Genomic DNA, 17,585 nt, shown 5'->3' on the forward strand with positions numbered 1-17,585 from the left:
AATGTATAAAAAACGACGGGAACCAACATGGTAACAGAAGTTTTCCCTATACCTCCTATTATTATATCGCTCACAATACGGAATATAACTTTTAGGAATCCATGTTACATATATATACAGATATGTTACATATATATACAGATACAGATATATGGATAGCCTTGGTGGTTTACAACACCACAACACAACCGCTTTACTTCCGATGGTTATAGGCTCGATTCCTCGCACTACACAAACATTTGTATTCATAACTGTGATTTTCGTATAAGTCTGGGTGTCTTCTGTATATATTGTACATGTATTAAAAAACTATTTAAGGATTTCTAGTACACATAACACAAGATCTGTTTATCTTAAGACTACATAGCGTTGTGTGAATTCTCCATGGTTATTACAATTATTATTGTTATATTTTTATGAAAAAAAGTAGTACTGGTATTAACCTGCCAATTATAAGGTGAATTTAAGGTGATTGTAATTCATAAGCTTGCAATAACAAGCAACATCTATTTAACTATGATTATTATTCCATCTAATAATTCGATCGCCGTAAATAAATATTTATATGCAAATGTTATGTGTTATAAAAGTTTTAATACATTGCCTGTAAAAGCACCTCCTCTTAACAATGAGGCCCACAAAATAATGTATAATACCCACTTAGCGTCGCGGCGTCGCTCTCCCTTTGCTTTGTATAAAGGAGCATATGATGAGCTTCAAGAGGCATTCTTATAATACACATCAAAGGCTTTACTCCAGTTCCGATACGTAAGGTAAAATGAAAATACTCACAGAAAATGTGAAAGATAAACTATCTGTATTGTTACCTATACTGCCTTACGGGGTACTCGAGTCATGGGATGATTTAAACCCCAGATTGTATCATGCTATTCATATATACTGGTTGAAATTTTACGGTCTGTGGTACAACAATTTCTCGCCGCTGAATATTCTTTTCTGGATTCAAATAATATATACCATTATTATTTTATGGCTAGTATGTTTTCTGCCTATAGTAGGAGAGATCGTTTATTTGCTGAAGCCAAAGGAAAATATTGGAGACATCGCAGAAGGGTAGCTATATCTGTCTATTTACCAACTACTTATATTATATTTGCCCTTTTATCTGTAATTGAATGAATCTTAGCTATATATGTAAATACTTATATCATACAATTATCTAATATTTATGTATATTTCGAAGCGAATAAACCAATAACTAGATATAGAAAATAATATATATAACTTTGTTGAATTTGTTTGATTACAGATTATATTTGTTTTTAAGCGAAGTTTACACATACTTCAAAATAGTTGTATTCTGGTTGAATAAAGATAAGGTAATGAATCTTATTCAATATTTATACTGTGAAGAGTTTAAGCCTATCGAGGCGGAACACAAAGAGTTCATACGAAAGAGTATTAGAACAGCACGTTGGGTGATGACATATTATACCATAATGTGCGTTGGCGCGGTTTCAGGTAAAGTCTTTTAACAGCAATTACGTTTATGGGAAAATAAGCAACACAATTAAAGTTCGCTTATCCCACACAGAAACAAAATTAATAAAATATTCCTTTTTTAATGTGAACTAGCAAACCCTAAATTTCAAATGGTAAAATTATTGAAGAGAGAAACTACTTGTATTTTATAATACAAATAGGTGAAAGAATGTTTAAATACCGTCTAATGTTTTAGAGTCTATCTCTTGAATTTAATAATCTTTATAAAACTATTAATTTAATTTTTTTTTCAAGAGTCATAATGAATATTAAAAATGGAAACATAATTAAATTACCTTTTCCATCAGTCGGTTTTATTTACCTTTATGTAGATTAATATTAAAAAAAACAAATAAAATTTTTAAATAATTGTTTGTATATTTTTAAGTCGTGTATTTGGAAATAATTATAATTTATATTCATGAGTATTATTACTTGAATTAAATATGAATGAATAAGGTAATTCCTAAATATTGTCTAATAAATGTTGGTTTTCAGTGGGAATTATTATGCCAATAACAGAAAATTTCGACATTTTACCAACGAATGTGGAATATCCATATTTTAATGTTTACACATCACCCGCCTACCAAATATTGTACGTTCATCACGTGAGTATAGACTAAAATAAACAAAATTACTTTTCCTTTTGGTTAAATTTTATGGAAAAAATAAACGGAAAACTGTGTTCATTATTCGTTTAAACGAGAAACATGTTTTACCTTATAAAATCCATTTACCATTTATTTATTTACCTTATATATGAATTAGGTAAGTCTTAAATCGAATTTGATCATTTTTGTATATATAAAATTTATGCGGAATAAGTCTTCTCAAGTAATATCAAAAAACCTTTTTATGTGTTGCGCATTTTCAACGTTTAATCAACAGCAAGTATCCTCACTAACTCTAACGCGACAATAAAATGGCCATTATCAAATACTGCATATTTTTTTCAATATTCGTTTTGGGTTTGCCTAGTTCATTTAAATATTTTTCTGTAATCCTTCTCCGGATACTGCATATCCAAGAAATTAATTAAGAAGTGAACAAAGAAGACTTATAGGAAAGAATTGAATCCTTCGAAATAATAACAATTACTCTGAACAAATCACACAGCGCCAATCTCAATACAGAGCTTGGGTTATGGTTACTAGACAATAACTGATAGAAATACTTTAAATACATTTTTTTTATTCATACATAATATACATAAAAAACACCGCGACCAATATAAACAATCCTACTAATGAATACAAATGTTTGTACCGTACGAGGAATCTAACCCGCGACCGCTAAACCGTTAGACCAACGAGGTCATCAGATGAAGTAATGACTGGTACGTGATGATTATATATGATGGCTTCAGCAGATTACGGGATGTAGAAAATGATAGAATTCGCTTGATAGTCTCGAATTTAATGGCAAATATACTATTTATTACAAATTTGGTGGAGTGAACAAAGTACGTTAGATCGGTCGGTTGATATTTTAAGTCTGTTCCATTACGTTGCGTATTTGAATTGGATGGGTGTGCGCTCCAATCAGAACGCTCCTTTTGTGTTGCGTTTTGTTGCTGCTTGTACGCGACAATGACACATAATTATATATTTATCCCGTAGAGAACTTTGAATAAGGAAAGATAGATAAATCTTAGTTAAGACCTGACTTTTAAACAATATTTTATTTAATTCCTTTGCGAAATAAATATGCGACGAACAAACTCCCCGCTGAGCGCATATACGGGTATATATGTAGTATACAAAATTATTTTTTAATTCATGGTATTCAAGCGTTCAATAGAAAGGTGGGTATAAAAACAACTTCATTCGTTTTTTGAAAACATGGCAACCCGCACCTAGTTACCTGTGTAGAATGTATCGGCTACAGAAGTAGAATCGTCCTACAAACCTCAAACGATGGATTTGTATCGATATAATCTTTATTAAAAACATTTAAAATTTCAAATACAATCCGGTGTAGGTAATAATAATTTCACACTTAAGTAAGTGTGAGAGTCTTACTAAGTAGTAAATCTTTCTGTTAGCCAGACCTTCACACTACACTTACAGTCAACCAGATTATGCTTGATTTTTATCTTCTTTTTCATAATTAAATCAGATACTTGTTCACAGATATACTATAAACCAGCGACCTGCATTATTGATGGCGTTATGGATACAATTTTGGCATCTTTTATTTCATCTACAAGTAAGATAAGACTTCAGATGTAATTACATAGTTCACTCAATAAATGTAATCTATGTAATTATTTTATTCAGGAACGCAGTTTGAGTGTATATGGAGTACATTTTTATATGGAAAATGTTATTTAATGTATACATTTTTATATTACAGTCGGCCAAATAGAAATATTAGCGTTTAACCTGCGCAATTTCGACGTAGTGGCAGAAAGGAGACGTAAAAGGGCCATTAACGAACGTAAAGCCACTGGAGCATTCTCTAAAGATTATCATATACATACCGTTCTTAGGGACTGTATTATACACCACAACAGCATCATAAGGTAAATTAAATCGTTTATTTTAGAACTCATCAACCTGCAAACTGAAGTCACACAAATATGTCTACACTTTGTTAAACAATTTAAAGAAATTTTCAGATATTTCTCTTAGCTATTTAAATAGCTGATACATACAATCGCATGCTATAAAAAGCATAGTATGAAATATAATTAATACAAATTTCAAAATCTATTACCTACCAGAGAAATCTTTATAATTGTAGTGGTATTTATACATATTGATAACTTAATTAACTAAATTAGTATTTGGGTCATTCTTTTTTTTAACCTACATGATCTTAAAATTTTTACTCAAATTTCCAAAAAAAAAATATAACGCTTTTTAGTCAACTCTTGTATGTTTTGTGATAGCTGAATGTCTGTTCTATCTGAAAAAGTTGTTGGCCGCGAAGTTTACAAATATTTGTACGATTTTCGAGGCCTTAAAGCAGGATTGGGCGAATAATTGTACACCTCCGTCACAATATCTTTTATTTTTTTGTATCAAATAGTTTAACTCAGATAGCTTGCAAATTACTTTTTACAATAATAATCAAATGGTCCTTTTAGAAAACTCTCAAGGCAAGACTTCTGTATATAACAATAAATATATATTTTTAATCTTATACCACTCTGTCACAATTGCAGTTTTTTAGAAGTATATTTTTGCTATAATTCAATTTTAACCACTTCTAGCACAGAAATATTAATGTCGTAGACCATATTATAGTTAACTATTTTTAATATAATTTTTCCGAAATTGTACTATTCATAAGAAAATATTAAAATGTATATAAATTTTAAAACCAGGAGACATATCGTGACAGAGTGGTAGAGTATGTGACAGAGTTGTTATTCTATATAATATCCGGTTATATTTTGGAATAAAACTAGTTTTAAATGAATATTTTATTTAGAATCATTTATTACTTCTTTAGAATAATTAAATATTTGACAGTCTTACATTCTTACAACTGAAATACTCTCATACTAATAAAATAACATTGCAGAACCTTTGGAATGAGATCCGTATTAGTATAATTAAATTATAAGACTTCTAACTTGTCTGAAATAAAAAAAAAATGTCTAACTTGACTGAAAAATTAAAATAAAATAATAATCATCATCAACAAATTACTTTCTTCAGTCATACTTGTCCTAATCAGTCTTACTTTTCGAACACTGGCAAAAGCTTATCAAATTCAAAAATACCTTCTCTTTCCTTTTTTAATGACTTTTGGATTTGATAGAATTTTAATCAAATCCTCATACGGAACATCTAATAAGTCATTCTCCACTAATAAATAATCTTCCACAATCATCGACTGTTTTCAAGAACATCACCAGAACATCGCCTATGTGACGTATGTATATATATATACTTTTTACTTTAACGAGTACATACACCGTCTTCTATATTCCTATGATGAAAGGCCTTGAGGTGAAGTGTTTCTTAAGAAGTATTAGAAAAGGCCGTTGGATTAGAGGAATCTTTGCTTGCATATATGTGTGCAATGGCTGATCTTCCTCAGATGATTCATACATAATATCATAAAATCTTTTTCGAGGCATCCCAATTTTGTTCCTAATATCGTGAGCGACAAATCCTCCACTTCATGAATTGCAACATCTTCTTTTTCGTTAGGAAACAACTAGTCCAAAATATTGTCAACATTGGATTCTGTTTCAGGCAGAGGCCAATAAGTTTTAGAAACGACGAACAGAATTGTTCACAAAAACAACTCAGAACCCTAAAGTTTAAGATTCCACGAGTTTCTGAGAACAGTTGGTGGATTTGCATGGTTCCTTTCAGGGGTAAAATACTGCTTGGAATAGTCGATACTCCATTGTCTATGTCTTCGTCTGCCACCAAAAACCATTTAATTTTGCTGGTATCTTGAATGGAGAAAAAGAATTCTAACACGTCTCCGAAATATTTTCCTATTGCTACAATAGCATCAGTTTGGCGTTTCAAAGTTCCACCAACACCATTAGCAATTCCCTTTCCATGTCCTGATTAAAAAAAATGCAAGTTTGGTATCGTTCTTTAATGACATTGGAAAGGACACTATATTTGTTTTCATTCTTACTGTTCTTTTCATCTTTGCTATTGCTATCTTTTTTGGATTTTCTGTGCAAGCTTTTCTTGTATTTTTGAACTTTCCTCTCTAATTCTTCTATTTTATCTTGTAAACTAATATTCTCTCCGTATAACTTCTCTGTGTTCTATCTCTTTTCACTCTCTTCCTCCCTCTTAAGCTAGACACTTCTGAATTAGTTGGTGTTGCAGAATGAGGACGTATTTCTGGATGGCGATGGAGCCGGCGTGTTCAACAGTATGTTTTCAAGCGTTTGTTTTTTTTTCTTTTCTTGTCGCTATTTTCTCTTCATCATACGATGTTCTCTCACAGTCATGTCAGCCACAAGCTTCTTACGAGTATGATATCTCTCGAGATGTTTGCGTTTTACTTCAGCTACCTTTTCTGTATAACTTTTTCGTATCTTACGGCAACGCCGCTGTTTTTCTGCTGTTAATGACTTCTTTTTCGTCATAATAATATCTTGAGAAAGAAAATATGTAAATAAATCCGTAAACATTAGAAAAACACTAGATAAACTTTATATCGAAATAGTTGCCATAATAAGTACTGGCCCTGTTTCAACAGATTCTTATATTTTATGACATAAAATAAATATTATATTCTTTGAAAGTATTCTTTACCCATCCGTCACGTACTTTACCACTCCGTCACAATTTTATTGTGACGAAGTAGTAGCGTGACGGAGGGGTAAATCTTACTTACAAAATTAATCATATTTAAACGTTACCACAAAATACAAACTTAACAGGTTGGCATGAAAGTGTTTCTTATTACGCAAAAGTTGAATAATAAGAAGTAACTGTACTTGATATATTATTGTCCAATACTTACGTGACGAAGTTGTCGCCGAATAAACACACGCACCTCCATACACAGATTCCGGGCGACTTACGCGCAATCTCTAAGTCCTAGAGAGCTTATCTCAGCAAGGGATAGGAAGGACTAAATATCCAATCGACGGCAACAAAAGCGACCCGCGTATACGCGTCGCTCAAATTAAAATACATGTGACCGAATATACCTATTAAAATAGTCTGTAGTGAAAGACAAGACTTTAAGATTTTTCTATTTTTTTATTAAAAATGTCAAAAAATTTTAGTCAGTACAACAAAATGAACTATATCTTGTAGAATTAAAAAATACTTTTATATTTGCTACTGTCTTTATATTTTTTCGTACCATTATGAATTAAACACAGGCTCAGGTAGCGGGAGACAACTATGATTTGTATGAAATACACCTCTGTCACGCGGATTGACGACTTTGTAACGTATTTTTTATTATAAAAATATAAATGTTTATTTATTGTGAACGTGTATAGCCGTTACATTTTTAGTACAGTACATATTGAAACATTAATAATAAAATAATAGGGATAATTTTCGATTATATTTTTTTTTAACTGATGAAGACACCTTTTTGTAGGTTAAAAAGAAGAACGACCCATTTACCATAGTGGAAATAGTTACCACCGTCTCCAATTTATATAACATTGAACATAGGTCACACTAAACATCTTGTATATTGTATTCTGGTTTGAAAAATAAATACTGTACTTTTTAGGGATGGTGTGTTCTATAAAGTTTTGAAAGTAAACTGCTCAAATTATATGAAAAACGCCGAATAAAAAAAGTACCTTACTGTCTTTTAATGTAACACACTTTAATATGAATATATATCCTAATACAATATTAATATAATAATATATATATATAATAGAATTATTAATTACATAAAAATAATTTTATTATATTAGTCAGTTTTACTATTTGTAATCTTTACAACTAATAGGTTAAACGAACCCTAATAAAATTAGCGAGACGTACGGACACAGACTACCTGTTATGTAAACAAAACAACCGAAGTCACAGGAAATAGCAAGTATTAATATATTTTAGAGTTGTCATTAACTTAAGGATAATATTGTTCTTCCTTTGTAAACACCATTGAGTATTTCTTGGTATTCTGACTTGAGAGCAAATTTATAGTGAGAAGCAACGAGAATAGATTCGGAGAAAGCCTTCTGATGCTTCGCACAAAAACCTCTTGTTATTGCTGCTCTCTGACCTTTTAAGCTTCACGGAAGTCTATGCTTGATAGCCACTTGAAACCTCAAGTACAGTACCTACTTACAAAAGATCTATCGGTCAACTAAAGCCAAAAAAGCCAATCGTTTGTAGTTGTTGTTCTAACTAAGACAATGCCAAGCCGTACAAGTATAATGTGTGAAAAATTAAACTATAATATAATAGATAAATACATGTTATGATGTATTTATCTATTAAGTTGATATTTTATTATTTTGGTAAAGCAAGCCTTAATTGAATGTATCACCATTGGTGGTGACATACTTTTAATACAACGTGATGGATAGATCACTGACGCGCTCTACATTTAAACGAAATAATATTTCAAATTATTTATAACTAATTTGGAATATTTGGCTCTAACAAGACATTATCTAACCACTTACCGATGTTTTTGAAGGCTCTATAAATGACAACTATTACAACAATTCACATTATTACTAATATTATAAATGCAAAACTGTGTATATTTGTTAGCTTTTCACTAGCAAATAAGTGCTCTTAATACGAAGATAGGCTAAATTTTGTATCTAGCATACGAATTGTAATTGGATGCTATCTGTTACTTCGTCTGTTGTAGCACAGATAACATATACAATATTAATACAATATTACATAGTTCTAGTGATACAATTTGTTCAGCCATTTGGTTATGAAAAGGTAACAAATAAACAGATAGTCATAGTTAGTACAAACCAAAGGACTTTTGCGAGACGAACATAAAAAAACGGAACGGCACACTTGACTATCTTACACATTTCTCTTGCACTTTGATCATCATCACTTCAATTACTCATATACCACTACTACAGATAAGATAATATTACATACTACTACTGAACATATAGAGATCAGTATACTTTCAGTCAGGTTAAAAAATATAGTTGTCACAAACACTTCCACAACATTCAATACGCAATCACTATACAGAATAGCATAAACAAAAAACAAAAAAAATCGTCGTTATTGATGACACGAATAAAGCGGGTTTATTAACGTCTGCCAGTGACAACCATGTCAAACGCTAAGCCTCTCACGTCGACAATTTGACAAAATACATGTGCGTTATTAGATATATATTTTATTTATTAATTGGCAGTTTAAATTATGATTTGGAACATCACTCACAAGGACTAAAAAAAAGAAACTACATTATGTATTTACTTATCTGATAATGGACCGCCACTATTTATATATTTTTTAGGAATAATACTATCTTCAATTTATCAATGCTCATTTCTGATAGTCTAAGATTTGTCCTGTCAGTTAATATTTTAACTACATGTGCGATTTCTAAATCTATATCTATACCTATAGATATAGATTTAGAAATCGCACATGTGTTGCTAGGCCAAATTCTGGGCCTAATGTGTCATATGATATTACTTTAACATTTTTTTATTCCCACGTTTGTTATTCATCAAAATAAAGTATAAGTCGTAAGAATATTACACAAAGAATAGGAAAAACATAGAACAGTTATTGAAGAGCTATGGTAATGAACGGGTTAAAATAATATGAATAATAAATGTGTTTAATTAGGGATTTGTTTACATTTGCAATATTCATATATATAGTTATAATTACATGTTAAATCTTTAATACAGACTCAGAGCAACTAGTGAACCATTGTAACATCATTGAAAATATCGTTCAAAGTACTGAAATAAAGTTTCAATTTTAAATGTCAACAAAATGTTATTGACGTAATAAAATGGAACCCATATCTCAACGTCCCATTTGACAGAGAACGGTATTCAACATTGTTGAATACCGTTCTCTGACTTCGTATTTGAAATAGTGAGTAAGCCACGATGCACTTGTTAGACGAGTCAAGACCGATCAAGCTCTTTGCTTGGCTTTTTTTTATAGGAAGTCTCACGCGTACAATATATTTATTATATGTATATGCGTATATAAGTATCATAGTTACTATTTAATCATTGCATTAATTTCATGATATACATACTTAGAAACATAATTATTATGTTTTAAATACATTACAATATTTTATGTACGCAAAGTTATTAAAATATATCAGTATCTATACAATAAAGACACAATTGTCTTTATTGTATTGATACTTTTTGATATTTTTTTTACAATGTATACAGTTGTAAAAATATATCTGTCCTATATGAATCTATTATTATGATTGACTTATATTATAATAATTTTCAGGTATGTCTCTATGATTGAAAATGCCTTCAGTCTGGCTTCAGTTTTACAATTCATGCTAAGTGTCATGGTACTTTGTTTGGTAGGTGTACAGTTTTTATCGGTGAGTATCATTTACTGTTGTGCAAATTGCCATAGAATATAATTTACCCATTCGCTAGATATTGAAAGGCAAATCGAATTTAATTCTAGCATTCATTTGGCGACTTCTGTTGTCTAACAAATTGTCACATTGCCTAGCTTTTCATAGAGTCTCGCATTGAAGAATGTTTGAATTGATGAATATTATGTTTATTTACGGTTTGACTGTTTATGTATATTTACACAATAAATATATCTAAGTCACTTATCCCGTAATTACTATTGATACTAGTTTGGAACTATGTGAACTATCTAGAGCGGTAATTCCCACTTAGTGGTACACGTACCCCTAGGGGTACTTAATGTTGCATCAAAGGGTCACACACAAATGTCATCACACACACAAACTTTCACAGATTTGAGATCTGTTTTGAAATGGTACACAGCAAAAACTGTTAGGAACCACTGATTTAGAGTCACTTATAATTAAATGATATTGCGTATAAAAAATATTGCGTTTTATTGTTAATGGATGTTACTATCAAAGAAAAGTAAATAAATATGAATTAAAATTTACTTTATTGAAAAATGATATAAACAGTGGCTGTTAAGTTCTAATATGTGTATATAATATATATTGTCTGAACGAAACCGAGGCGGCATTACTGCCTGCTAATGAAATAAACCTTAATTAACATCTCCTTTTGATCTGTTTACTTCAAGATACATACAATAAACTAAAGGCAAACAAAATTATAACCTGATCGCACTAGTGGGACTACTTGACGCATGGATGGTTGGATCCTTTTCGTAAACATTCGGTATATCCTATATTATGACATATTACATCCAACAAATCGCTTGTATAAAATTGAAATGGAAAAGAATCCAACTTTTGTTAGGAAAATACATTTAAATTTAAATTAATATTTTCATTATAATTAACAATTTTTAGTTGTTACAGAAAAATCTATTTTATTTATTTTTTACACAATTCTAAAATAGGTAATGTACGGGATAAACTTAAATAAAAACATTTCAACACTAGAAATAATATCCATGGATAACTTCGAAAGTAATCACAACTCACGACACTAGACTTGAGAGAAGTCATAAAATTTTATTTATCTACAAAACTAATTTTGTCGTCGTTGAACAACACGAAGACAATATAAGCAACGTGCAGAGAAAAAATAACTTTGTCTTGTAATTAGTTTCTCAATCGACTTCAGTAAGGAAGACATTCCCAATTATTATATATATTATTGGGGATATATTAAACTATATCTTCAATAATAACTTCAAAGGTTCTCCATCTAAATGATTTTCCTTCTTGGTGATAGAAGGTACGAAGGCGAATCCGATTCAGTTCGAAAGCGGTGGCGATAGTATGCTCTAGTGACTGTGTTCTTTTTGCTCATTAGCCTCATTACGCCATCAGGGATTCATCAGCGTCGGCACTCATTTCCATCGGCATTCCTCAGTTACTTGTACCTCCTTAACTGCCGATTGCAGGTGGTCGGTCAGGAAATATGGTTCAGAATAGGTGAGTCAGTCGACTCGAGAGATTTAGTAAGCCGTTGGCAGTGTGTCAGTCTTGATGCGTTGACGAAGGGCCCATTAGGAGGGTTATCAGTCAGTCTTCCGAGTGGGGTTCGATATGATCCTCTGAAAACCTCATCCGTAAGGTTACATTCCTCAGAAGTGCCATGTCCAATATAACGAGTTGGTGGTTAACGTTATATGGATAATAGGTAGGATAATCTTGAAATCAAGAGAGTCAGTTAATCTGTCTAGTATGTGGCCGTTTGTCGAAGATACGTGGCACTTATAGCGAATGTTTCTTAAAAAAAAATAATTCCCATGCCTGAATAGTAACGCAGGTGGAGTTTGGAGGCAAGCAGAGCGAACTCTATAGGGTCGATGGTGCTAGCCAAGCAAGCGACTAGTGCAAAGTTCTGAGCTAGGGAACCGCTGTTGGCATTATGGACCGCGGGCAATGCTTGAGCGACGGGTTTGAGTATAGGCATGGGCGCGGCCATATGTGTGGGTTTGGTGCCACTTGGCTAATAATCGTCGGAGGTTTAATCCAAGCCTTGTTCGGGAATGAGCGGCTCGTGTTCAGCCTAAGTGGGAGCTCGTACTAGAATATGGTTGCTTTAAATGAGAGTGGCCTTTTTATAGCCGTCACGTGGGTTACATGAAAACCGCGGTATTTGGCGATATGCTCTTCTGTGAAGCAGAGTGTGCAACTGGCAGGGATGATTGTAATAGGTCTACTCCCGTAATCACAATCTTGCCCTATATTGCTATTGGTTCTTATTCATTTACCCGTCCTGAATTCTGTCTATTATAAGCGACATATTGGGCAATACAAACCCATTGCTAAAAAAGAGAAAACATATAATAAATAATTGCTACATCAGTGACATAATATTAGTTGTTTTCTAATAATAAATAAAGAGAATAATAAGAATTTTAGAGGGATTTTATTGTTTATTGATAGATAGATAAACTCTTTATTCGTATTCAAATATTACGAGTACAAAAAATATTGCTTTGAGAAGTCTCCATATAAAACATATTTCTAGATATAAAAGGGTTTAGGCTCAATTGATTTTATTGTACCTTAAAAGTATAAATCTGTTAATACGTACGTATCTATATACTTGGAAAATTTATATTGAAAAATCCCCAGAATTATACGTAAGCTTTACCTACGGACTTGAAATATTGCACAGAAGTTCTTTTTGTGAGCCATTCACTAAGAAAGCGTTTTAAAGCATTCCTATGGGAACAGGAGAAAACAGGTTCCATGCTCGCAAAGCTACGGTGTTTCTTTCTAGTACAGTATATAAGCCATTACAGTATTGGGACTTAGTTCCGAGATTTATGTCAATCAATCTTTATACATCGATGACATGAGAGAAAGAGTAGTCCATTAGACACTACAGTCAGCTTCAATTGTCAAAAATATATGGGCAGAAAAGTTTAAATATTATTTAACTATTTGAAATGTTTAATTTATAATAACCCACTTATGAAATATTACTCAATCATCCCTAAAATCATTGAATTACATACAAATGTTAATATTAACTAAGACTGACCTGACATGATCAACTCTAAACTTATAGATACCTAAGTTTTGATCATGTCCTGATCACGATTACTGATATCAATGACTTTTAAAACTAATCTTATTTATTTTTCAATGTCAATATTCAATTTAGTCCTATAGTTTTAGTCAACAACCAAAATAAAAATTCATAGAATATTTAGTTAATAAAATATTATTACAAGTTTTATTACATTTTTAATTATATTTTAAGTATAGAAGAACTTTACCATAAAAAAGAATAAGAATTTTTATTTCAACTTTATTTTACATAATACGAAGCCAGTATATCTTCAAGTTTCAAGCAATTAAACCGCCAAAGTTGTCCTTTGTGTTCGCAAAGCCACGCGAGACACCGAAATCTTGAACGGATAACAATATTATCTGCCACGCAATTCTCGGCAGAAAGTAGGTACTTGTGCAGGTGCTACGAATGTTAACTAGTAGGTAACTGAAACAATATCACAACCTATTTCAGTAAAAGTTTCTTACTAGTTCAGCAAGTTTACAAATTTAAGTACCTTAACATAACTCAATCGTAATCTTGCTATGTATCTATTTACATTCCACTTCATCGACAAGGCACTATAATGTTAACGTCTTTAATTAAAGAACTATGTTTATAATTTTGTCCTCGTTAATATTCAATAAAATTGTTATATGCGTCAACGTGAGTGTAAGAAATAGATTAAATTATTCTTTTTGGTATCTTTATATATATAAAAATGAAATGACGTTTGTTAGTCTCGTTAAAATTCGACAACTGTTGAACGGATTTGGCTAATTTTAATTTTGAAATATTATATTTGTAAAACTCCTACGAAGTTTAAATGGTGAGAGAATATGAGAAAAATTTTATGTGAAATGCTAACAATAATAACTTTATTTTCCCACACAATCTGTCCATATCCGTCCAATGGGGTCCGTTCAGAAATTAATAGCGTAAATGAATTTAAAAAACCATTGACATATTATTTTATTCTGAGGCGGAACGGAGTTTGCTGGGCCTGCTAGTTTATAATAAATTTATTTTATATACATATTTAAGTAAAATAAATCTGTTTTATTTTGTTTTAATATTTGTCTGTATCAGAATGTTAATATTACCATGCAATCTTTACCGTAGTGTTGAGAGTTTCCTGGTACAGTCAAATTCGACTCACAACTTCTTAGCAGTTTTGTTTGATATTTTCTGCAAAGTTATGAAACAAAGAATTGTTTTGCTTATAAAACTCAACTATTTTCCATTTACTTTAAGAAATTATGAAAAACACATGTTCTTATAACTCATTCTCTCTACAATAATAATATTTAATGTCTGAAAGTGAACTTACTACGTATACGTTATATTTCGCGGTGAATTTTGTTAGGACTAAAAAAATAACCCTGGACAATTAACACAGAGCTATCTAGTCACATGGTAAGCAGAACATGTATTATGGGTACTAGAGTGATATAAATACTTTGATATATATATTCTAAATACATACGTAATATAAACAATCATATTCATAGATACAAATGTTAACACCGTGCAAGGAATCGAACCCGTGACCGCCAGAAGTAAAACGGTATACAAAACCGCTAGACCAAATAAATGGTAACAGACACACTTTATTTTCCTAAAATTATTTTATAAGACTTCGAATTTCTAGATCGAGAATCCATCCAGTCACCCAATGCAAATCATGTGGATGGCGATTTATTTGACATGCATGCTGTTTGAAGTATTTATATATTGTTGGTTTGGAGACGAGTTAATTTGGAAGGTATTTCACAGTAATGTTATCTTTTATAACTTATTATTTTTGAAATTGATTGTATTAACATTTGTCTCATTATTTTGATTGTGTATTAGTATTTAGCCCGTATAGTCGATATGTATTCTTATCCTACTAAAGAAAAATGTGACGATTATAATAAATCGTCGTAATTACTTTTAAGAAATATAGTTGAAATAATAAATAGATAAAATAGTTTATTTTAAAATACTTATAATGTTTCTCGTTTCCATTGTATACGTTAGAATATTTTATCATCATTCACTCTATAGATACTTATAATGTAATTTGTCTTCATTATACTAGATAATTAACAATTTGAATATTATAAATTTTATCTCGGGTCATTTATTACATAAACAGGCTTTTAAATTCAGATTTCATCAAAATCTAGACTATTTTTCCTAGTTTATGTGTAATATGATAAAGAAATTTACGTATAATATGAAATAATTTCTTTACAGAGCATTGATCTTCGACATGCAGCATTTGAAGGTCCCTGGTTAAACGCTAGTCCAGAGACCAGAAAATATATCATAATATTTCTAGAGAGATGCAAACGCCCACTTACAGTTACAGCGGGAAAAATATTTATATTATCCCTTGATACATATACTATTGTAAGAATTTAATTTATTTAAAATCTATGATCTGTTACAGGTATAATGATATAGTTTAAATTTAAGACTAAATCTTTGTCATACATTTTATTTCAGCTGATTAACTGGGCCTACAAAGCATTTGCTGTTATGAGTAATATGAAGAAATAAATTACATTATTTATATTTCCATAAATAAAAGTTTGTAACAGTTTTTAGTAGAATCTCGACTAGTTTTATTTTATTGCCACGTAAAATCTGAAAATTCTATCGTTAAGACGTCTCAAAATATATATCTATATTGTAAACAAAGAAGCTGACAGCAGTGGGCCGCTATAGACAAAGTAACAGTCTACATATTGAAATACTGCGAAATGGGCGTCTGAAAATTCACAATCTTACTAGGTACTGGGTCGACCATTCAGAGAGCGATTAAAAATATAAAACCACTTGCAAAAATTACAAATATCAAAATCACAACAACATATATTTTTAGTTATAGGATGAGTATTTAGGCGTCTCATCTTCGCTTTTTCTTACGGATATCGAAGGGTTGAATTTTCGGAAGAATTTTTTAATATTTTTTCTCAATAAAATAGTTACAAGAGAAAAAGAGAAGGCGCGGCCAGAACAACAACCCATTACCATTCCTTTGTCTCCATATTAAAAGAAGATATCAGCCTACTAATTTTACAGCACTAACCAAGAAGCTTTGCGTGGAGATTTCTTACTAGGTTTCTTTCTTTTTTCTTACTCTTCTTAGTTCCTTTGTTTTATTGCTATCTTATTTACATTATCTTAATGTAAAAACTATAAAAACTTTTTGGTTTCTACATTAATATGTGCAAAGTCTTCAGAAAAACTTTCGTACAAGATATCTTACAACAAATTGTACGCAAAATAAATTACGGGCACAGTTAGTATACATTCCTACGTATATCGAACCTACCATATAAATTACAATTAATTATTCACAGAACAAGTTACATGAAAACAAGATAAACTTACAGAATCCGTTAATTAATTATTTAACACGTTCCTCCGTGGAAGCCATAAAAATATCGGGAAACAAAAGAAACGCAAATTGATTACATTCCCATGCAAATGACGATGGCAGCACTCCGCGTGCCAGTGACATAGGTCGAAGCACCCAATAAATTTTATCAGGCACTTTTATAGGAAATTCCTTCTGTTTCAATAAAACCCAACTCTGACATCAATCAATACGTAATCGTTTCATTTTTAATTGAAAGGTTGTATAATTTTAATGACTTTGGACTCAATACCGGGAACGTCATACACATAGGGATTTAGGAAAACCAAAATTGGCAGTAATAAATATGATAATGAAAATAAAGCAATTATTGTTATTATAACCCGCAGTACTGTTAGCTCAACTTAACTCTATTTCCCTCTATACACTGTATTTCAAATTATACAAATCGATTCAAAGGCTTACAATATTATTTGAACCGGAATGATGAAAAGCTTGTGACTTATTTAACTAGACTGATACTTGATGGGAACAATAAAATAAACCTACTTAAATCATGGGATTATTAATTTACCGATAATGGTGAAACAAAATAACCCCTAATTTAAGTTAACTTAA

General features: G+C 31.0%; 1 protein-coding gene across 1 annotated transcript; it reads left to right on the top strand.

The window, feature by feature from the left end:
* The first annotated feature begins 778 nt into the window (after positions 1–778).
* On the top strand, positions 779–16,144 carry LOC131849473 (odorant receptor 46a-like). Its single transcript, XM_059199556.1, has 9 exons — positions 779–1,074; positions 1,271–1,482; positions 2,002–2,114; positions 3,639–3,714; positions 3,862–4,030; positions 10,398–10,497; positions 15,249–15,362; positions 15,839–15,994; positions 16,091–16,144. Exons 1-9 carry the CDS (start codon positions 779–781, stop codon positions 16,142–16,144), a joined length of 1,290 nt encoding a protein of 429 aa, XP_059055539.1.
* Positions 16,145–17,585: the final 1,441 nt, after the last annotated feature.

Source organism: Achroia grisella, unplaced genomic scaffold, assembly GCF_030625045.1.
Source record: "Achroia grisella isolate CSIRO2021 unplaced genomic scaffold, CSIRO_AGI_Agris_v1 utg1111, whole genome shotgun sequence".
Lineage (NCBI taxonomy): Eukaryota > Metazoa > Arthropoda > Insecta > Lepidoptera > Pyralidae > Achroia > Achroia grisella.